The 24,771-nt window shown below is 42.2% G+C and overlaps 1 protein-coding gene across 1 annotated transcript in view; it reads left to right on the top strand.

The window, feature by feature from the left end:
* znf536 (zinc finger protein 536) overlaps positions 1-24,771 on the top strand; it is a gene marked incomplete at both ends in the record, with an annotated part of 93,874 nt that overhangs the window by 48,304 nt on the left and 20,799 nt on the right. Inside the window, one exon of the mRNA XM_083998262.1 lies at positions 2,837-4,600. Coding sequence (XP_083854388.1) covers positions 2,837-4,600 — 1,764 coding nt within the window. The remainder of the gene's footprint in view (positions 1-2,836; positions 4,601-24,771) is intronic.

The raw sequence follows: 24,771 nt of genomic DNA, 5'->3' as shown, positions 1-24,771 counted from the left end.
GTGGTGGCAGTGATCTGTCATGTGGCTGGGAGGTTGTGCTGTTTGCGCTGATATCAATTAAAAGTGGATTAACGGGTACATAATGACCTTTAGCAGTAAATTGTGTGTAATGTTGCAAGGCAGGATACAGTATATTCCCCAGATGTCACACCAGGCCCCTGACGTATGATGGAGCAGATGTCTTAGCCAGTCCAAATGGCCCTCTAAGACACAAACACACACACATACATAGACACAGGCTCAGGCCCGACACACATGCATAAACATGTGTTCGCACACATTCCACATGGTGCACACGCACGCACCCACACGCACACACGCGTACGTAAACAGGAGTAGATGCAGCGATTCACTTGTCGTCTGTGTGATTCACTCCAGATATATTTAAAATCTTAATTTTAATAGAGAATTGGAATTAACCGATCGCTCTCCGTGGGCACCTGTGTTTATTCTCAGTTTACCTTCCTCTGTAAACATCAAAGGGGAGTGTCAAACATACAATCTGTGATTTTAATTCTCATTTCAGATATCTATATGCTACATTAATCTTTATTTTCCTCTCATGAACATTAACAACCTTTTATAAGGAAGGAAAAAAAACAGAGGAGGGGAAAAAAAAGAAAAGATCAGATCAGTCTAATTTCTGTCTAATTTGGCTCCTAGAATATCATTTTGTCCAGTTAGAGGAATTGAGAATGATCATTTGCATCAGGGACGTTTCCTTATTAAATCAGCACTGAGCCTCTGTTCAGCAGCTCACAGGAGAAGCACTTATTGGGTTAAAAGCTCATCTCGTATGGTTTATTTTAAATATACTCTATGCTTTATAGCCACTCTAGTGTAAGAGAAAAGATATCAAATCACTGTCTTTCTATCTATAGTCAGGGATATCTGTCTCTCTGCATGCTGTCTCTCTTTTTTTGTCTCCCTCATTCTTTGTCCCCCCTCTCCTCAGCATTTCCACCTTCAATTTTCTTTTGTATACCCTCCTTTTCTTTCCTCGCCTGTATCAATATTGTATTGAGTTGGTGTTTGTGGCCCTTTATTTGAGAACTCTGCAGTAGGTCTGCAGATCGCAGAGTCTTTTTCTGGAATGGTGCCCTCTAAATAATGATAAATTACTTGAGCAGTATGCCATTTGCTAATTATATCCATGATTTACTACACAGCCCGACTTAAATCATTCAAGCCAGCCTTGCGTAACAATGCCTTTTTTTCCTTTTATAAAATGGTTTCCATGTGTATAATCTAAACATTTTAAGACCCTATACTAAATGTGCAAATGCATATATATCTATATATAAATATAGAAGTGTGCAAACATACTGTACAAAACACAACTGCCATTCCTTTTTTTTTTTTTTTTTATCTTTTTTTCCCCTCTCTGTTCAAACAGGCGCTGTCATCCCTCGAACAGAAATTCCACTCTGGGAACTTTTTATGTGTATACATTAAAAAAAATAATAAATAAATAAATTAGGGGGAAAAAATCAAGCTTAGCATTTTTCCCCTCTCTGTTCATTGTTTAATGAATCCAAAGCTGGCTCAGACTCCAAGCCTATTATAATTGCTTGCAGGATGTGTTCTATTTCAACATAAGTATCATTGCAATGGAAGATCCACTTCTGGCAGAATAATTCTGGTGTTATACCATTATCAAGAATATTCATGAATATGTGTGAGCACCATAAATAAATATATGTAAATGTTACACAACAGATTCACCCCTCTTTTACCGTAATATAAATCACTTTGATCTGTGTATCCTGTGGTGAATCATATTGTTCTTTATCATAAGGCTTTACTGAAACTGCAAGCATGTGGTTCACATATGTCGCTTGCTCATTTCTTTTGTTATTTTCTTTAAATACCCATCGCCTTATTTTTGCATTGTGGTGCATCTTCCATATTTGTGTGCACAGTGCACTGCAGTGTGTGGCAGTGTTTGGGGAGATCTTGTGCTGTGTCTGATTTATGCTTCTCAAGATAAACTGCAAATAGGGAATATCTGAGAAATTGCATTCTCATCGGCAGGGCGCAGGTCTGACAGCAAACAAGGCCAGAACAGAGGCAGGATGACCCCCCTCAACACACACAAAGATGCACAGACACACACAACACACAAACAGAGATCTAGCCGCACCCCTCGCCCCTGCCCTTGCACATGCACGTGCAGATAGCATTGAGACAGTTTTGTCGTCAGTTGAAAAAATATTATCGCTTATAGTGGTCTGAAAGCACCATATGGTGAAATGTTTTTTATTGTGCTGTTGTGAGTGATGGCTCACTTGCTGATGGCTCACTTGCTGGATCAAGCCGGATCGACCCATATTCAGATTCCTACACTCCCACAGACACATCCCAACACAGGCGCTGTGACACACACACATACACATACATCAAGGGGCACAGAGCCGATGACTGCAAGAGAGAGAAGACATTGGATCATGTTCATTTTGAATTTGTTTTGCAGTTTGTTTTATTCTATTGTCCTTTTTTTTCTCAAAAGTGCTGTTTGTTATTTTTTCACTTTCTTCCCTCTTCTTTTTTGAGGAGTTCAAAACATCACATGTGTTTTGATGCTGACTGAAAGTGAGGCAGTTGCAAAAAATATCCTCTTTTTTATAGTACTTAATGAAATGCATATCTTTTTTGCGAGCTCAACTCATTTGACCTAATTTTCTTTGTTCAGGGAGGTTACATGACCCTAGGGTCCACATTCCCTGCTCCAATAAATAGATTTTGATATCCAGTCAATCTAATAATCAGGTTAATTATTCACTGTTTTCCCTGCCTTTCCCTTTTCTGTTTCTCTGTCTCTTTCTTGACCTCTCAGGAGAGAAACCCTACCGGTGCCCTCATTGTGACTATGCTGGCACCCAGTCTGCCAGTTTGAAGTATCACCTGGAGCGCCACCACCGCGAGCGTCAAAACGGCTCCACCACCTCAGGCCAATCCTCTGGCCACACAGCTTCTTCTGAGCACAAAGAGGATCATGGGAAGGCAGCTGGTGGCGGCGGCGGCATCTTTGCCCGACCAGATGTCCTCCGTAATGTTTTCAAGGGAATGCCTCCCAACCTGGACTTCAGGGCAGGTCCGTTGCTGCCGCATCAGTGGGCGTCGCCCGGCATCATGTCACCGCACGACCGAGACCGTGAGCGTGGAGACCGCCGCTTTGACTCCGCCCCTTCAGCTGAAAATATGAAGACTGCTGATGGCCCATCCTCCCATGTCTCGACTGCAACAGAAAGTCCTGCTAGCTTCTCTGACCTGAGCAGGGCTTACCAAAGCATGATGGGAAATGGAGTCCACTTCCAAGGCTCTCTTCAGGCATTCATGGACAACTTTGTCCTCAGCTCCATGAAGAAAGACATGAAAGACAACCAGAGTCCAGTCCAGCTCCAGGCCCAGCTCTACCATGATAACGGTGAGCCCAAAGCCAAACGGTCGGTCTCGGTTGACCAGGACAGAGAGGAGAAGGTTGAAGCCAAACCCAATTCACAGCCTGGAAAACCTGGGTCCCAGTACGAACCACTTGATCTCTCTGTATCAGTCCGGCCTGAGTCTGCATCTGGATCTCTTCCTGGCTCCTCCGTCACCATCCACGATAACGTGGCGTGGCACGGCTGCCTGTTCTGCTCCTTCTCCACCTCCTCATTGGAGCTGATGGCTCTGCACCTCCAGGCCAACCATCTGGGAAAGGCCCAGCTGCAGCGGTCTGATACAGGCAAGGAGCTTCATGGAGAGACTTCTCCCACCACTTCCACCATCCACTCCTCCAACACCAAGACCTCTGGTGTGGCCCTTGACAAAGATGGAGAAAGAGAGGGAGAGAAAGGCCCGGGAGGATGGAACAACCACATGGACCAACCCTACAACCCCTTCCAGAGTGACTTCTACAGAAGGTTTGGCGGCTTGTATGATGGATCACCCAGGTCCAACCAGGGGTATATCGCCTCAGCCGAGCAAGGTCTTGACCTACCTGGCCAGCCTTTTGTAGGAGCAGCTTCAGCTGTGGAAGACCAGATTGTTGAAAGGGGCTCCCATGGTGAGGCTGAAGAGGACCAGGTCGGATCAGATGAAGAGGCTGTAAAGGCCAGTGAGACCCCCTCAACCACCCCCAAGAGACAGCAGCAACAAAATCACTCAGATGAAGATGAAGAGGAGGGAGGAGTGGCGGAAGAGGAGGAGGAAAGAGATGAGGATGGGCCAATGGACATGGAGAGAGAGGAAGATGGAAGCCCATCTTCAGACCACCTCCAGAACCACCCCAAACACCTCCAAGATGACTCTTTACCCCCAAGGGGCGGAGCTGGTTTGGCAGCATCTTCCTCCAACATGGCGCCACTCTCTCTGCTTCCCCAAGCCCAGAACCAAGCTCTGCCACTGGAGAAGCAGTGGCAGCAGGGCCTGGGCCTCCTGTCTCCTGGAGGTCACCCAGGACTGTTGAAGGCCGAGCAGCAGACCCACCTAGAGCAGCAGATGAACATGCTGTCTGTCCTCAGAGCCTACAGCAATGACAACATCCCCGCGTTCAACGGCCTGGGAGGCGGCGTAGGAGGGGCACCCACAGGGGGCATGAAGAGGCCAGATGCACCTGGTAAGTGTGTTTATACCCCACTGTCACTGTAACTATAAAAAGCTACACACACACACACACACACACACACACACACACAAACATATACTGTACATATATTCACCTGTACCAGCGGAAAAACCACACGCATAATACAGTCATGAATACACGTGTGTTTGAATCACAAATTGAGTTTTCCCTCCACTGCATACACAAAAACACTAAGCACACAAGACAAACATATATACACTTTTTCCCAGACACCCACAGAGGAATCTCAGACACTCACTAAAGGTCTTGAGATTGGCTCTGAAGTGATTTTAGCCTTATTTCAAGCAAGTTTAGAAGCTATCAGGCTGGCGACTAGCAACAGATTAATCTTTATTACACGTTTATATTACTGGGAGAGGAGCGCCTCCCTCCCACCCCACAGCATGCAGGGAATAACCCTGGATGAGTCAGAGCAGGACCTCAGCTCCCCATGCCATCTCCTCCACATGTCTCTTAACTATCTTAGCTCTCATAAAGCTGGCTCCCAAAAGCCCATTACTTTATAAGACTCGTCGATCTATGACCCTGTGAAAAATGAACTGTCAACTTTCATGATTCTGCTAAGGTTATAGCCGCTCCTTGAGACTGAAGAAGGAAGTCCTTTTTCTTTTCTTTTTTCTTTCTTTCTTTCTTTTTTTTTTTTTTTTACAATGCTCTTTTGCTGTTTAGGGCTGGTTTCTGAAGTGTCTCTATAGAAAGAAAGTAAAAATCCAAAGTTGGCATTGAGCATTTAAACACTGACTTTATACACACTACAGAGGCAGAGGCTGAGATTCAGTCCGTTCCTTTAGATTGGAAATTAAGACGTTTGAATTAGTTAGGAATTGGTAATCTTTGGAAATTCAAAGCAGCAAATAATGAATAAATGGATAAATACGTAAACAAAATAATAATAATTTACTCATTAAGCTCTAATGCGACATTTGCATCTTTTCAGATGAGATGAGACCAGATAAGATGTATACACATTTTATAAGATTGTGTTGTTTTTAACATGTGACTGAAAAAAATGTCTTGAGGTTCACAGAAATTAGTATCAGAAAGGTGAAACCCATGGTAGGAATATTTTTAGTTTGCTTCCTTGGCAGTTTTAGAGATTTAGGCTGCAAAAATATTTTATTTCAAAGTTGCAGTTCGGACAGCGAGTTAGGGGAGCAATGCTAAAGCAGATTATAGCAGTTACCTATATGAACAGAACAAAAAATTTCAATTTAGAAGATTAACACACCGACTTCAACCTGCTGAGTTGCAAACCAGCTAGACATGGCTGAGGGTGAGAGACATGTCAGGGGAAGGGGAGAGGCAGTGGGAGGATTGGTAAGACAGTATTACCGCTAGCTAGGGGAAAAGATTCACCTGAGGCAACGCAGTCACTAAAACCTTTATTTCTCAGCCTGTGAAGCTGATAGAAAAATGACATGAACACCGTTTGAATCTTCAGCTTTTGGCTGCAAATGTAAAATCAAGTCAGCAGACATTTAAAGAAAAAAAAAAAACGGAGAATGTGTGCTTTTTCCCCCATCCATTTACAATTTCCAAGGCAAAACTGGGGATGCGTAATAAAAATCAAAAGGTTTGAATGAAAGTTTTTTAGAAAACCCTCAATTTTAGTTGGTTGTTTCAGTTTAACACATTTCAAGAGGACAACTCAGGTATTGCTGCCAGATACAGGATGTTGTCTATGTTTATTATTATTTTCCTTGTGTTAGCTACAGTACCGCCAAATGCAGTTCACAATCATGAATATTTTCTTTTGTCTGGTTTGAAATAAAAAAATAAATACATGCAGCATTTTCCCCATGAAATGCAGAGCTCATGTTTACAGGCATGGCTTCATAAAGATACAGCAAGATGCATTAACCCATAGTAACAGTTACCCCTTTCATAATGAAGCAGTGCAGCTACATGTGTTCACCTGACCTTTCCATCTGACACTATATTACCTGCTGTGATGGTGCCAGGCTCTCTGCATATCTTAACATCATTAGGCCATTTTAACGATAAAATATTGATATATATATATATAGTATTTATGTTAAGTTTAATAAAGAAATGGCTATGTGCGAGAGAGCCCTACCTCTGAAATGTATAAAATAAAAAAAACTTGACAGATCCTTTTCCAATTAGGACTGATTTGTCTTTATGTATTCCTTTCTCTGTAGAACACATGCAAACATATTAGTTTGTCCTAGTCTCAGTCATATATCTTGATTAGAAATCCCAGAGTTATTCTGTTAAAATTAAACTTTGTGACAGTTATTGTTTACCGTTCAGATCTCTCGGATGGCACTGAAGGTACAGTAGCATAAAAATGTGAAAATTAAAGAAGGTTTGTTGAAGCACTCAGTGTCGACCCTGTGTGACATGGCCAGGAAAAGTCTGCTGTTACAGTTTCTGCATAATACTTTATTTTATGTTTAAAGCTTGTACAGTACACTTGATATATCTTTACAGAAAAGATGAAGAAGCTGAATTCAGATGCCCGAGTAGTGTGAGGGAAGCTTAAGGTTCTTCTGTAAGGTTCTGTGAATATTTAATTATATCTGTCTGTTTTTAATAATTACTGCATGCTATTGCCCACCATGTTGCCCATAAAGTTGGAATAATTTTGTTTTCAGACACATTCCTCTTTTTATTCCTATTATAAAGGTTTGCAAGAGATTGATCAATAAAGTTTTGAAAATATACACTTTTTATCTATCAAGAATAACTCACACTATCACAATTGTTTCATGAGAAGAGGTAAAAAAAAATGTATTCCAACTTTATGGGCAACAGTGTACAGTACATAGCAAGAATTAATAGGACTGATACAGTGATCACCGCCAGTACATTGTCTCTACTGCTGTTATAATTACTATCACTGCTTCAAAAACAGCTCTACTGCTACTTTTGTTGGTATAAAAGCTATTACAGCTATTAGTATCACTGTCTATGCTGCTACTGATCAGACTGTAGTTGGTACTTATACTTCTCAGTCCGCCATTTCTACTTTTACAACTACTGCAGTATCTAAAATGATTTCCTCTCCTTGTACTTAGACTGCTACTTGTGGTTTATCTTTTATTTTAAAACAAGAAATAAATACGACAGTGTAAAAGTAGTGCATTACCAGTTAGACACCTATATTTAAATACGTACGAGTGTCACGATAGCTAAATGTATGTACAAGTAGACAAGTAGACTCTCTCAATCTCAAAATTGTAGTTAAGTTTAGTAGTAGTGGGGAAATTTTTCTTCTTCCACTCTTGTTGATACCACTGCTGCAACTGCCACTACTACTAATGTGACTGCTGCCAGTTTTGTCACATGCAACGTGTAGAAATAGTCAAGCACACTATTGCATTCTCACTTTACGTGTCCACTTGTAAACCCACCTCGTGCTTGGGGGTCACCCACAGCACGAAGAGCAAGAGCCACACATTCCAATGTTATTTGGTGGGTGGAGAAGGTGGGGGCAGCAAAGACGTCCGTAAAACTCAATTCAGACCTGGCAAAATGTGATTATCTGGAGTGGGTTTGCATTAGGTTTGTATGCAAATACAGCATAAATCATTAATATCGAAATTCTCCTCTGAATCTATGGGACTTGTTGTAGGGCACGCACCGCACGTCTGGAGTGGCCGTCGCTTCATTTGTATGCCCATAGGAGGAGGTTAAAAAAAAAGAAGGGGTGCCGTGCACATGAATCCGCCTGCACTTTGACATGTAACAAACACACACACTTACACTCACATGCACGCTGACACATCTGTAGTTTTAAACAGCACCTCCCTAAATTGGCTGAGGATTTATCAATAAATGTCATTAACAGCAGCGGTGGCCCTGAGGTCTCTGTAATCAGACAAGGTATCTGGTTACTGAGGTACAATGCGCCGTGTAAAGATTGATATGAACCCCACACCATTTGCTGCACTGTAGATGTGCTTAACACAATCGATACTTGGCTGCAGTGGAGACCTATCTATAGCCATGCATTATCAAACATGAAGTATTACATTATTCAAACAGTGCTATACATGCCACCACTGCTTGCGAACATTGCTCCGCACATCGTGTTACTTACATTACCTCGAAGACCTCGTGCATTTAATATGTTTAACGTCGACCGAAACTTCAGATGGTTGGATTGACAAGTAAGAGAGAGAGAGAGAGAGAGAGAGAAAGAAAGGGGGGTCTCATGATAGAACTGTAGGACTGAGATGAGCAACGTTGACGAAGCTACTCGTAGCTGAGCACCTCTTGCAATTTGAGAAGTAGGCTACATAAACAGAGAGTTGGTGGGTAGGAGAGGAGAGGCTGTGGGGGAGGAAGGGTATATTCTCTCATCAATTAGAACCATCACTCCCAATTTACAAGTACTCTTGCGTCGTGCTCTGTAGTTCTCCTCAAACACGCCGCTGTTTGTCGGTGTTTGTTGCCACTGATAAAAACTCCAAGAGCGTCACCTCCCATACACATTAGATGACACTAAAAAGAGTCTATTTTTGTAGACTTGAGAGAATGACACATACAGTACGGCGGCGCTTCAGTGTTAGCAAATAACAAAGAGTAAACTGATGTAGCAGTTGTAGAAATTCACAAACGAATTTCCCCTCGGGTATGAAATAAAGTATAATCATCAAATGGAGGCTCTTGGACTGTACGTAGTGACGGAGAGTGGGCTGATTGAAACATTAAATAAGGTTTAGGTTCTAGTTTAACAATACTGATGATTGACCTGAAATAAAAACCTTATGTTGAGTTTTTTTGTGTGTGTCAAATAGCAACAATGTGCGGTCTGCAAGACAAAGTCTTAATGCTGAACTGTGTAAAACTGTCAGTTTAAAGCATTTATTGTGGATACTTTTGGGCTTCATTTTGAAGACGCTGTAATTCATCCTGTTAGTAACTCTTCCATCTCTCACTTTTATTCTGACTCTTGTGCAAAAAGACATCCCACAAACTCCACAGGGAGTGATCGATCAAAAATGTCATGATCTTCACACACACACTGACTGACTTTAGTAAACTAGAATACAGTTCAGTTTTTGTTGTCTTTTTGTGTTTGGAGAAAGTGTGGGTGAACAGTTAACAGTCAAGAAAACTTGAATATAGAGGCAGAGACACACAGATACATAACTACCTGTGTGTGTGTGTGTGTGTGTGTGTGTGTGTGTGTGTGTGTGTGTGTGTTTTTGTCTTAAATACAGCACTGGTTTTTTCACGAGTGACCAGTTACTCCCGTCAGAGGGTGCGTATTTCAGCCTGGAGGGTTCACACAATGAACAGTCAGGTCTTATTGGAACAATGTGCAAGAAATGCACACACACACACACACACACAAACACAGCCATACATCTGTGTGCTCATGAGGCAACAGGCAAACACTCAAAAGCTTGCTTACATGCTTACGATAAAAGGCAGACGAGTGTGTGTTTGTGCGTGCTTGTGTGTGAGTGTGAAACAGGTTCTGTAAAGCAATGATGATAATTAAAGACATATGGTGGGATTGGTGGGCTCGCTGTGAAGCGCAGATGTAGTGGATCACAGTTGGCATTACTGGTGTAATTTTCACTTTTTCTGGTTTAAGTGGAAGAAAGGTAGGCATAGCAAATGGAGCCTCTCTCTCTCTCTCTCTCTCTCTCTCTCTCTCTCTCTCTCTCTCTCTCTCTCTCACACACACACACACACACACGCTACTAGATGCACATATGCTACAGTAGTAACACAGATACAGTAACCCAAATTGTCTGTTTGTGCATACTCACACATTTATTACAGCAAAGCCGTATGTATCAACCTGTAAAAAGTATACAGTACATATTTTTATTTCTATAAGGATGGTATTTAAAATAGTTTTTAATTTTTTACATTCCGTGTGCTGGTGACAAGAATGAGACATAGGGTAAATCCTTGGCTCTGACAGTAATTTGAGTGGAAACTGGAGCACCTGATAAAAAGCACAAAAACCCATGAGTATCACATGCAACACACAGACACACACAGACAGACAGACCTCAGCTGGCCGTCTCACTCAGACTTTGAGTCTTGTTTGTGGTAACAAGATGTTGGATCTGTTCTTGGATTGTGTTAGACATCGCTCACTTTTTTATTAGGCAACAGTGTCCAGCAACCATCTCTTACTCTTATCTCTGTTCTTACTCTCTGATGTAGGCACCTCGCTCGCTCGCTCGCTCTCTCTCTCTGTCTCGCTCACGCACACACATGCACCCACATCTAAAATTTGCGATAATGCAGAAAATGGTAATTGCCAATAATACTGTCCTCATCAGGTGGTTAATTACCATGAATTTGGTGGCTGCTCCTCTCAAACAAACACGCACACATATGAGCGCTCACACAAAATGCTTTGACAAGTGGAAAAGGGCTGGGGTATTTATTGCTCCCACACACCCCAGTGCTTACCTGCGTTGCTATAATTATTCTGTATGTTTAAAAGTAGATGTGAAAGTTCAGAGGTGTGACACCTGAGAAACCCGGAGGGAGCAGATGGTGTTTATGATCTGATTTGTTCTGACTAAACATAGACAGATTTCAGGTTTCAGTGTTGCTCTTTTCTCCCCCTGTTTAGTGTAGACAGTTCCACAATCCAACTCTGTATTAACAGCAACAAAAACATACATTTATGCCCTTGCAAACGCCTGTAAAGCAGGTCATGCACAGTCCCTACAGGGTTGGATTGTGGGTAAGCGTTTCACAGTGTGTCTCTGGTTTCTCCTCCAAAATCCTCTGACTGAAGTGCAAGTCTGTTTAAAGCCAACATAACTGATGCTCCTTTTTTCCAACTCTTGCTAAAGAAGAGGAGAGAGGTCATTTAATAAGCAAACGGACTGTGATGCCAGTTACTTGATGATATCTGTGTTTTGCTATCACTCGCAAATTAGTCACACCAGGTCCAGTAATGCTGTTGCAGCAAAACTCCTGTGAGTATTGAACTGTGTTTTATTACGCCTCTGTGTCACCTCCAACCATGGCCAGAGGAATTATATTTTCAGTTGGTCTGTCACATTCTCCCGAACATGACATTTCTTCAAATTTGACACAAACATTCATTTTGACCCAAGAATGAACTGATTCAGTTTTGGTTGTCAAAAGTCACAAGTCAGGAAAAACATATTTTTGATCTTAACTGAAGAATTAATACATGAATTGTCACTAAACAACAAAAATCCCAGATTTCTAAATGAATTTATCTGTCCAGAAAATTCTGGCTCTCTTGCAAATGCCTCTCGTGATCAGAGTCGTTGCTGAAGCTCAGACTCGTGTCACTGCATCAGTCTCCTCGGCTAAATCGTTTATTCGCAGCAGATTCAATTGCAGGTTTGCAAAGGTTCTTGTAAACAGCTTAACCCAATTATAAACTTCAACCAGAGTTTGACCAATATCTGACTGACTTGTGCATCGAAGCTCAGCCACTGATGTCTCCTTCTGCTCAGACCAAAGCGAGTCCACCAGCTCTCCTTCCTCCTCCTCCTCAGATCTCTGCATTTTCACTTTCCCACACTCTGGGATCCTCCCTTTTCTTTATTTCTCGCGCTCTGTCTTTCTTTTTTCATCCTTTTTTGCTGGAGGGCATGGGGCTTCTCCAGTGATTAAGCCGTCTGGAGGCCTGTCTCTGACTGAGGAGAAGAAGAGAACGACTGTTGGTGATACCCGGCTCTCGCTGCGTGCCTTCGCGCTACGCCGAGATGACAGCTCTGTAGGCTGGGTGAAAGCGAGCCGCCGTTTCACATGTGCAACAATATTACCAGTTTAACTTGTGCAGAGGTGAATTATCACCTTGTCACCCAAAAGTGCAAATAGTGTAGTTTTCAAAGAGCAATTAAGTGTAATAGCTGCTGTCAAAAGCCCCGAGGAAGGTACCTGTTGCTCACTCTCTCTCCGCTTCTCTTTTCTCCTCGGCAGATGTGATAGCTCTAAAAATATTTTCCCCTCGCTAATTCCCCAGATATCAACTGCTGCGCCTGCTGAAAGGTCCCTTTTTGAAAAGGCTTCATATTCTTCCCGTGATCCTCTCTCAGCCATCTTCGCTAATAACACCGTTGATATTGGCCACATCACGTTTCCTGGAAGTGAAGTACAGTGAATGAAGGGCAGTATCGAGTTGCCCTTGATAAGGAAATGGAGACGAATGCGGGATGATTGCAAAGTTACATGACAATTATTCTATTCATTACTGTAGAAGCAGGAGTGAAGACAGCGTGGGAGCTCGGAGGTTACAGGGAGCTGGAGACCACGCTCATACACAATATACGTTTGTGTGTGTGTGTGTGTGTGTGTGTGTGTGTGAATGTTTGCAAGCGCCTTTAAGTATATATGTGAGTCTGTATACACCCCACCCCACCCCCCTCGTGCACTTATAGCTACGTTAGCGCGCTTCGTATTCAATATTGCAAAACATGAAACAATAGGTTATGAATTGGCCTTTCCAACCCAATATATTTGACATGATCTCTGCTTCCCATCTCGTTAGTTTGCTGTTTGTTTCTTTTCTTCCCTGACTCCTGTAGACTTTGTTCAGTTTGAGTTGCTCCTCTTAAGAATGCAACGTTCCCTTCCCCAGGCGCCCTGGAGATGTGAAGAGGACGCCTCAGAGGAGTTGTACTCATAAAGCTCCTCATCCTCCGAGGGAAAGACAGAGAGAGACAACAGAGAGTGAGAGAGAGAGAGAGAGAGAGAGAGAGAGAGAAAGAGAGAGAGAGAGACAGTACCGGCAGGCAAAGACACGCAGGCATAATAACTACACTTACACAGCTAGTCGACACATAATGAGACAATGCCGCAGCAACTTCAAGGAAGAACACAGATATATAAAAAACAACAGAGAGCGAGGCAGAGGGAGAGGGAAACTGGGGGTTGTGGGGAGAAGAAAAAAAAAGGAAGAAACTATGTCAACTTTTATTTCCTCTGTTATTCCACATCAATGGATGCATGCAGTGATACTAATAAAAACAAAAAAACATACACAGGTATAGACACATAGGCAGCGAGTTGGCGTGTTTGAAAAGCTCTGTGGCAATTAAGGACAAATAACTTGCATTATTTCCTGTAGTGAAGGATGATCCCGACCACTCGCTAAAAACATGTTTGATTTAAACATCAAAAAACCGCAGAGAAACAAATAAATAAGACTCAAATAAACAAAGTTGCGCTCAGGAAAAAAAAAAAAAAAAAGAGAGAGAGAGAATAAGAGAGTGAGGGAGCACACAAACCGCAGGGGGAATAAGAATAAGAATAGCGAGCATCGAGACAAATAAGCCGGCAACATTATAACATTAGCAGTTAGAAAATACACTTAATTCCTCGGCAGAGATGGATATAAACTGCATTGTTGCGTTGCAAATCCCAGCGACCGGATTTAAACTGCTTGCATTGTTTTATTAGGGAAATATGGGGGTGGAGGAACACCGCTTGTTCTAATTACAGTGATTTAATCAGGATTAGAGAGGTTACCTGGATGAAGCTAGGGGGCATCCATGGCAAGGGCACATGCACTCAAACAAACTGGTTACATGTTTCGTGGTGCTGGTCCTTATCGAAGCTCATCTAGCGACAGTGACTTCAGCCCCTGAAACAATGACTTTCTTTGCTCTTGCATGAGTAAACACTGGCCCATTGTTCTGCCTCTCTTTCCCTCCTCTCTCTCTCTGTCTTTATTTCATTCCCCTTTTTTCCCCCCTTCCTCCTGCCGAGTTAAACAGCAGGCAGAGGGAATCCATTTTAATCTGATTAATAACTTAGTTGATCACATATAACCCAATTTTCATTCAGTGCCGCCCTTGTCTGCCCGGGCCACACCCACGCTGACCTTTGGAGTTGCCACAGTAACAATAAAGCACAATAAGCACCATTGTCCTGTCAAAAAAGCTGAAAATGTTTTACATCATTGCAAAAAATTTAAGGCTGCCATCTTTTTAAATTGAATGCTTTCCAGAAAAGGCCAGGCCTGCAATTGAATGTGTGTGTGTGTGTGTGTGTGTGTGGGATTCCAGTTTCCCGGGTTCTCAGGGATGGGAACAACTTTTGTCGTGCATTCACAGTAATATGAATCGTCCTTTTAAAACAGATATGGTTACATATTAGTTTTGAAAGGTACAGTAACTGGTTCAGCGTTAAGCTGCCTTCCAACACTGGGGCTCTTTGTTTCCCGGCCGAGCTAATAACTGGCCCCTGATCCCCATCTCTTACTGGTTGCGGAAGAACACTCTCAACTTTTTTTTTTTTCCTTTTTCTTTCTTCATCTTTATCCCCCTCCTCTCCTGAATGTATCTTTGATTACAGTGTTATATGAGCTTCGTTTTGTCATTTCAATTTCACTCAATGTGTTTAGCGCTGAGAGATTTGTATTCAGGATTGGCAATTATGATTAGAATGCCACAAAGTAAGCCTTGTGAGTTTTTGCAATGACAAGTGAAAGAGAGAGAGAGAGAGACAGAGAAATATCCTTCCTCCTTTTCTCTCCGTTTATTTCTCTCTCTCTCACACACACGCATACACACACACACACACACACAGGAAATATGAATCAAATATTCATGAAGTGGGCTGAGGTTCTCATACACCCATATGCTTCCTCGTTCTAGCAGCTTGCAGTGGACAGAGGCATCCATCCAGCTTGTATGACACAGCCGAGTGTGACAGAGAGCATGACAACACCCCTCCGCCACCTATCACCACAACCTCTGCCATCACGATAATCATCAAATAGGTCATAGCAAACATACACTCCTCTTCCTTCTCTTCTCTTTTTCCTCCTTCCCTTTGTCCTTGTTGCCCTCCGCCGTACCCCATGGCTTCCTCTTTCGTTTAATAATCTGCTGTGAGAGAGATGAGTCCTCCGAGCTCCGTGATTCACTGGCCAGGAATCCTTGTAAAATCAGGGCGCCCTGCATTTGCCAGTTTCCAGAAATTGTAAGAAGTTTATGGTTTATAGTTTTTTATTATGTCTCGGTAGGAATGAAAAGGGTGCCGTGAGGAGAGGGTGTGTGTGCGTGCGCGTGAGTGTGTGTGTATGTGTGTGTGTGTGGGATTAAAACTGGAGGGATTAGCACCATACTTTAAGATAAATCTTTTTAATGTGAAACCTCATCCCCGCTCATTCTGGGGTAACCACTCTTATTAACTGCTTTTCTTTCACTCCCTTTTATGCGGCCTATTTTTTTCGCCGAGCAACTTTAAGTACGGGGCTTTTTTGGACACGGCCGCGCACTGCTAACTCTGCCAGTTACACAAACAACGTCCCTTTTTAAGCTTTTAAACACAGAACAATGGCAAAGCACATAGCTGCGCACATTAATGCTTTTGTATATGGGAGGGGAAGGAGGAAAAAAATAGCAGGAAAAGCAGAGGAGAAGAAAAGAGATAAGCAGAGCTTGGCTGCGCTGCCCCTCCATCCATTTCTCTCTGTTTTCCTCTTTCTCCCTCAATCTATCTCTGTGAAAAAAAAAAAAAAATCTCTCTTTCCATCATCAAATCCAGGCTGATCTGTATGCGTCGGGGGCTAAACAGACAAACATCATATTCTCAGTCTCCAGACTCTAATTGACTGAACAAGGATTGGTCACACTTTTAAGAAGCGTTCCATAATGGATTTCCATGTTTGTGCCTCTTTTAACTGGCAGCGCGAATGGAAGGCATAAATGTTGTCTTTATTACCAAAAACAACAGCCCCTCGCTTTCTGTCTTTCTGTCTCCCTCTATCTCTTTATATCTCTCTCGCTCTGTTTTTTTTTCTTTTCTAAAAGATGATATCAGTGCAATGGTCGACGTTCGTTGCAAGGTCACCGCTGCCCGACAGATGACAAACGATCTCAAGATGGCCACATCATCTGTCCTGTAGTTGTTGGCTGCATGAAGAGATGAATGAACACATCCATTTTTTTTTTTTTTTTAGTTTTAGTTTTGGTTTGTTTTTCTTCTTTCATTCTTCTTCTTCACTTCTTTAATTTGATTATCACGTCGTGGGGGGGCGAAGCGACGAGAAAAAAACAGAAGAGAGAAAGGAACAAAAAAAAAAAAGCCAGCCACCTGATTATCCGTGATGGCGGCTAGAAGTGCTTCCAGGCCAAAAGCAAAACAATGTGTGGGGAGGAAGGGTGAACGAGAAGAAGAGGGAAAAAAAAAGAAATCTGCACTTATCGTGTTTCTGTATCAGGAAGCAGACTTGGCAAATGATTGGGATTCAGTATTATGGACAAGCTGCTCATCAGATGGGAGTTGGGTTTATTTCTGTGGCCCACCCTCCCTCCCCAACTCCCTCCCTCTCTCCCTCCCTCCCTCCCCCACCAAACTCCCTTCCATCCATCCATTCCTCCTCCCTCCCATCCTCTGCCACCCCTCTTGTTTGCTTCGTATCCAAGATGTGTCTCGTTTTCCCTGACTGGACAGCTACATCAGAAATGCCCAAAAGAACTTGGCGTCTCTGTGTGGACAGAACACAACTTTTCATTTTAATTATTTGATTAGTTTTCTCACTGTTTATTTTTTCTTTCTTTCTTTCTTTCTTCATCTTCTTCTTCTTCTTCTTTTTCTTCTTCTTCCTCCCTTCATCTTTCTCTTTCCTTTCACGGGCTCATTATCGAGAGTGGGAAAAAAATAAATAAAAGAAAACACCCGCCCCCACCCCCACCCCCACACACACTGAGCTAAAACTCCATCACCAGCAGTGACGGCCACTTTTGACAAAACACTAAGTGCGTTTCTTAATTATCTGACTTCTGTCTAATACAGTTGTCATCTCACAGACAGTCCCTCTCCTCACTCTCTGATGTTGTTATCATGTTCTCATTTGGACGCTGGCTCTCTGCAGGTAGTCATCCCCCACCATCCCTCATCATCCTCCCCCTCCTCTTCCTCACACACACAGTCATACACATGCTTCCACTAATTCTCCTCACTCATTGGCCCAGTGATAAACTTTTGCTTCGTCCCTTCATGTGATGTAAAAAATAAATAAAGAAATAAAAATGATTCAAGTTTGGTGAGGGCTTGTGTGATCAACGTCAATCCATCCAAGCCCGAACACACACACACACACACATGTGCGCACGCCCGTACAGCCGTCTTCCACCTCCTTCTCTTCCTCGTCATCTGACAAGTAAAACAAATAAATAAATAAGTAAAATATAAAATATACAAATAAAAAGCTCGGCTTGTTAAGAAAAAAAAATACTCCACAACTTTATCAGGAGGGAGGCAGCAGGCACAACTCTTCCCTTTTTTTTCCTCCCTTCCTCTTTGTGAAAGAATGCCGTCAGCTTACCTGAAGTTTTAGAAGAACACGTCTTTCTTCCAGGGTTCTTAACTTGAACACAATGCAGTGTTTTTTTTGTTTATTTTTTCCTTGGTGGGTGGGGGTGGGTTGGGGTGGGGGGGGTTAACCAGCTCATTCCCTTCAAGTATTAAAAGTTTACAATAAAAAATGCAGGAAGCCACCTGAGTCTAATGCAACTGCAGGCCCCTTCTAGGTATGTTGGTAACCTATCAAATGTGGCCCTATGTTAGATTTTCTTACACAATAAAGTGAGCCAAACTATTCTATTGGTTTTCTCTTTTAGGGGTGGTGGGGAGGGGGGCGGCTTGAATGCAGAGGTTTGCAGTATTGGATCTTACACCTATTGAAGCTGACGCAGTATAACAAAGCGTGCAGGGCCAAAAGTAATGATCATATACAAATATCAATATGAGAAAGAATGTGTGCTAAAGAAGACGCATGGCTATTGATGTTTAAATAACTGTAGTGTCAGAGAGATGGAGAGAGGGGTGAAAAAATGTGAATCATATTTTCTCACTATGTCTTGTGGAAAAAAAAAAGAAGCAACTAATCGAACACACTCGGTGAGGCACAAAAAGTAAAGCCAAGGGCGAGATAAAAACAGCACCTCTCCTCCGTCTTCTCTTCTCCTTCCCTCTGCCGGGTGAACATAACAACAAATGAATATATGAGCTGTTAGTCTGCCATTTTTGCTGTGAGCCACAATATCGTTGCCTCCCTCTGAAAAGGTTTGACAATGCAAACTCCGCTGATAAAAAACAGTAAAAAGTTATATCTTCAAAAGCGTTTTTTTTTTCTTTCTCCCCCCACTCCTGTGTGTGTCTTTTAATTTGTCTGGGCATACGCAGCTGTATTTGCATTTCAAATACTCATATTTGAAGAGGGTGGTTTAAATGCCAAGACGCGAATTGATGACAATCACCTCGACTCAGAAGCATCGACGAAAACCCCTCTCTCCTCGCCGCTGACATTAAAACTAAAACCGACGGCCGCAACGCAAACACAATACAAATATATATTTATCTTCCCTGCCTTCCCTTCTTCCTCTATCAACCTTTCTCTTGCTCTTCCTCTCCTTCCATCTCATTATTTTAGTATCACTTTACATTTGAATATCAGTTCCTATACTCGCAGGGCAACAGTGTGTGAGCCGCCTCTAGCAAACTAAAATAAGAGAATAATCAGCGGGGTTTAGAATAAGGAGGAATTGATTCAGCGGCAAACAGTCGGGGTGCACACGCACACATGCGCACACACACACACACACACATGCTGTACACAGACACTCACAAACGCACACACTTTCGCACACACTCGCAGCCTCCACCCCTTTCGCTGCCTTTTCATCACTTTTCCATATTCATTTCTGTAATTTACAGTAAACCCAATAGCTGTCAGTCACACACTCACACGAATACACAAACACATACACTCACTCACATACACACAAAAGAATTAAAAAACACTGTAGATTTACAGCGTTGGGAAACAGCTGCTGCAACATTTACAGCAAAGACCACTCTAAAATATTAAAGATGTGTCATCACCGGTGTTCAGCTCTGCATCTGGAACCATCTGCTTTCTATTAAAACATTACACCCAAAAAAGCACATGCGGCCCACTCGCTCACCAATACTATTTCCAGCACTTTCTTTTTTTTCTTTTTCTTGCTCTGAAATGTGCTCGATCCGGGGGAAACGCCGGTTACAGACAAACAGCCTTTTTGAGTCCTGCCGAACATCAATAAAACAAGTCCCCGAATATCTGCCGGACTTGTTGTACAACTTATTACAAGAAGTCTCAGGTTCATAAGTTTAAGTCAGGACCTGTCTCCTGTGCAGGAGGAGAGTTCACAGAAAACGGTTTATCACCTGTTTAGACTGTGATAAATCTTCCTTAGCAAAATCAATAGTGCCTCGTAGTGATGTTTGTTAGAATATTTTTATCTGAAATTATTGTTTTTCCTCTCACAGTTGTATTTTCCTTATGATGAATAATAACCGGAGGTCACACACACACAGCCCTTCCTCTTGATTTATTTCATTACATTACTGGTCCCGTCCGCATGTCCTTGAGCAAGACACTGAAGCCTCAAGTTGCCATGACTAAGAGCATCAGCTAAACGTCTAAATGTAAAATTACAGTCCTCGCTTCCCTGATGTCCTTGGGTTACTCAGGGGTGTGTAGGCATACAATGACTCAGAGTGTTTGGGGCGATGACATCTGTCCTGTTAGAACAGATAGAGAGAGGGAGAGAGAGAGAGAAAGAGGAGAGTGAGAGCCGGGCTTCTGAAAGCAGCGCCGCAAAAATATTATGTTACAACCCCGAACAGAGAGAGATGGGAGGAGAGACTTATGGGCCGAGTCAAAGGTAAACAATTACAACATCGTGAGTCACTTTTTTGGAGCGCGCCTAAAGGAAGATCATCTCTCCCACTTAATAGGTAATTTCCTTTGTCTTCTGAGGATCAGATCACATGTTGTTGCCTTCGACAGGGTGGTCTGCCGAGAGAAACGGCAAAAGAGAAAGAGAGAGAGAAAGAGAGGGGGGAGAAAAAAATTACAGATTGAAACTTGGCTGGAAAACTTTCACAACAGCGTTCCTTGAGAAACATTCTGTTCAAATTAAACAAGCGCCTGTTTGTGAGGAATGTAATGACAGATTCAGAGGGACATTTCCCAGTTTATGTCTTTTTTTTGATATTTCATGCTTTCTGTCATCCTGTCTGTGCAAACCTAGTTGTCCATTTTTTTTTTTTTGGGAAGGGGGTCTGTCATCTCATCCTCCTTCATTTACAACCACTTTCCCCCCTTGTTTCCCTCCTTTCCCTCTCTCTCTCTCCATCTCTCCATCACCCTCCCTTATGATGTCACTATCTCGGTGTGAATCATTAGGATATCAGTGTTCAGCCAGTGACAGAAAGTGCCTGATTAACAAGCTCTCTTGTTTTTCCTCTCCTCTTTATCCTCCTCCCTTTTTTCTGAAACGAGGACTCCCGCTGCTTCCAACGACATTTCTCCTCGTTCCGCCTCCCCCCTCCTCATCATCCCTCCTTCCCTTCTCTTCTTCCCTGTCGTGGATGGCAGGGAGTCACAGGTGTGTGACAATAATTACACATACACTCAGAAAAAAAATAATGTCGTTTCCTCCATTTAATAAGTTTGCAGTAAAATAGGCAGCAAGATAGCGAGAGAGGCAGAGAGCTCAAATCTTATCGGATACCCCAACCTCTAACTTAATCATATGGCTCTTAAGAGCAGCCCGCCACCAGCTGGGGCTCCGTAATATGCATGCAATATGTGTGTAAAACGATACGCTTTAATTTTGAGCCCACTTTAAGCAGCAACAAAATCTGTTTATATGGGAGACATTTAAAAAGAAGAGAGGGATGGAGAGAGGGTAAGGAGAGGATTGGGTTAACTCTTGCTCTCCATGCCTGACAAAAGCCATCTGTTGGGTGTCAACTAGTATCACTGTACACACTGTAATGTACAGAGTGGAGAACAAATGGGGAAAAAGTTCACTTTCTTTATATATATAAAATGGGGTGTAAGCTGAGTCCTTTGTTTCCCTCTTTTCTGTCCCCTGTAGTTGCTTTAAAGTCAGACTGAACTGTCTGTGTACATCATGCCTGAGATTGACTGGCGAGATGCCCAGTGTTAGCTGAGATAGCTTCAGACCTCCCACGACCCTCCAGGATAAGCATATAGCTAATGGATGTATGGATGGATGATGTTACTGAGCCAGTTTGGTGACCCTTCCATGCCTTGTGCTGCTCCCAGTGCAGCTCTGTTGCCGCTAGTTCCATCTATCTGTGTGATATACAACCTTTCAAATATGACCAATAATAGTGTTTCTCATCTGTTCTGTATTCAGTATGAATTGATTTGTCTTTAGGCACAAAAAAGTATGACCTTTGTTTCTGTTGAAATGCTAAAGAAAGGTTGTATTTTGGACTAAAAGGAAGTATAACCCTAACCCTAATCTTTGACTACTTGATCACATGTTTTGTTGACTCAACCAATCATGGTGAGGATTTTGAGGCCATGTAGCAAAACTATGTTACACCTATTTATATACTCTCTCTACTCACAGACAGTTTATTTCCTGTGATTTAAGTTGCACACACATGTTTGAAGAATCAGTGTATATACTCTGTCTCCTGTGTAAAGCTGTAATCTTGTGGAAGATTTGGTAAACTGGTCAAACCCAAGAATTCGGCCTATATGGTTTCTTTTAAAACTTCGAGTGTCAGCCAGAATATAAAATAAAGTATCACAGATTATCCACTGGTATGTGGCAGGGGTTGTCTGGCTTGCATCTACTCGGAAATGATTCTTCCATAAAGAACAAGCTCCTTAAGTTGGTCTACCACACATGACCGTTTAGTACTCATGTGTCAGCAGAACTCTTTGCCCCAAAATATGTTTACATCCGAGTGTCAGAGCTCTCCAGTGGTTGTATTAATTATGACAGGAACAAAGGAGGGAGTTATTTGATGTTGTTTATAGTAACAACGTCTCCACAGGCTTCTTTAACATGGGAGATCAGTCTTCAGTTTTCTTTCAACCACAGCCAATGATTGTTCTATAACCTTAAACCTGAAAAACTGTAACCGTGACATCAGAGGTCCTCTTACCGTAAGAAAGAAGATGTTTCTACTGACCCAAAAAGGTTGGGCTGTTTTTTTTTTTTTTTTACTAAACCAACCAAAGCTTTACCACAGAATGATAACATCATAAAAGTGCAACATTTTTTCCATCAGTGAGTTTTATCTGTTACAATGTTTCATGTTCATCATGTGCTTCTGTAAGGGCGTTGATTCGAGAAACATTTCAGGAGGTGGCGAGAGATACAGTATATTATCATTCAGGTTTAAAGAACTCGGTGTTATGTTTGCGTTGATTGATCACTTCTGTTGATTTGTGGGTTTACAGAACAGTTACAGATGTTAGACAGGAGTTTTGCACTCAAAGGAAAACCAAACTGATGATGGTTAATGATTGCACTGCCATTGGTTTTTGGAAGTCTCTATGGGACGGGATCAGGGTAGACAAACTGAGCTGCCATTTGCTCCAGTCACACCGACCGGAGTGTGGACCTGGGGTGAGAGCAAAGGGTGACACAGAGTAAGAGAAGGCCAGAGGAAAGGAAGAGCAAGGCATCCGAGGACAAGGGAAGCAGAAGTGCTTTCATGGAAGGAAGGAAGTAGTGGAACGGGAGGAAAGAGGGAGAGAAATGGAGGGGAGGGCCATGTGTAAACTTCAAAAAGCCTCTGACGGCTGCTGCTGCTGCCGCCGCCGCTAGCCCTGACCACTCTACAGATGCTTTTGTTCCCCGCTCGGTCTCGCTTTCTTTTAGCGCCCTCCTCTCCGTACACCCCCCCCCCCCGCCCCCTCCTCCTCTTCTTTCTCCTCTCTTTTCGCCTGGTGTCTTTGGTGATCTAGTGCAAGAGGAGCGGGGGCTATCAAAGCCACCGCTGTCTGTTACAGACTTCAAAACCCGGGGCCCCCGTCCGTCCGTCAGCCCCAATCATCATATCTGCGAGGCCCCAACAGAAAGCCTCGTACACTGGAGGAGAAATATTTGATCTGTCCTCTTTGCAAGGATCAACAGTCACACAAATGACAGGGGGTGCCCTGGCATCGCAGAATGAGGAGGAAGGAGGAGGGAGGAAGAGGAAGTGAGAAGACTGGAGGAGGGCAGCGGGGGGTTAGGGAAATGAGGATGGGAACCATGAGGGAGTAAAGAAATAAAACAGACAAAAACACACCTCATATCACTTCACACCCGTTGCTCTCAGCCTTAACCCTTCCCCCAATGATTGCTTTCATTAATGATATTTATATACTTTGATATTGCTGACATCTGAACAGCATTTATATCGGAAAAGAACTTTGTGAATAGCTGAGTGAGAGGGAACTGTTGTTGCCACCATTTGTTTTTTATTAAATTATTATTTTAAAGAAGAAAAAAAACTTTTAACTTTCTTCATTTGTCGTCGCTTTCCTTCCCCATCTTTCATTGCTATGCACAGTAATAGGAAACTAAATCAGAGAGATATATTGCAGAATAAACCTAACTCATCTTATTTTAGCCATCTTTTTTATAAAGCATTTATGTGTTCAAATTTCCCTGACTCTGCAACGAAAGATTAAAATTCCTACCTGCTAAAACTAGTAAATTTTTTCTATTGAACGTTTTTATAAATTTTAAAATTCAAATGATTAGAACATGCAGTCAAAAGGGATTGAAAACATGAAGATCCCTTAAAAAATGCAGGATAATTAACCGTCTACAAAACCTCCAACTCCCCAAGTATGCAGGAATTAAATGTACAAATTAAGATTTAAACTACTTCGGTAAAATAACTGATAACAGTTAATAACAATTAAAGTAATCTATCAACTATAAATAACCGTTGTTTGTTCCTGCTCCTGTGTTGGGGGATTTGTTGTTTTATTCTCTTGAATTTATGTCTAAATCAAACGTTACATTAAATTCTTGCGTAGGGGAAAGAATGATTTACACTATTTTAGTACATTTTATTACATAAATGATTAAAAATGAAATGACGGATTAATTGATCATGACAAAAATCTGTTACATAGTTGCAGCGATATATATATACTATATATATATAGTATATAAGTATGAGGGTATGAAATATCACAGTGTTTTACACCGACCTGACTACTGACATGTTTGTGAGTACGACCCTGGTTTACTCAGGTTTTTATTTGTCAGTACACAGTAACTTATTACTGCTCAGAATAGACTGATAGGCCTGTACCTATCCATGCATCTATCAATCTATTTAGCCATCTATCTGTCTATCTTACTGTCATATGACAGTTATTTATA

Source organism: Trachurus trachurus, assembly GCF_905171665.1.
Source record: "Trachurus trachurus genome assembly, chromosome: 3".
NCBI lineage: Eukaryota > Metazoa > Chordata > Actinopteri > Carangiformes > Carangidae > Trachurus > Trachurus trachurus.
Note: the sequence above shows the minus strand (reverse complement) of the source record. Positions and strands in the feature narration are given on the sequence as shown.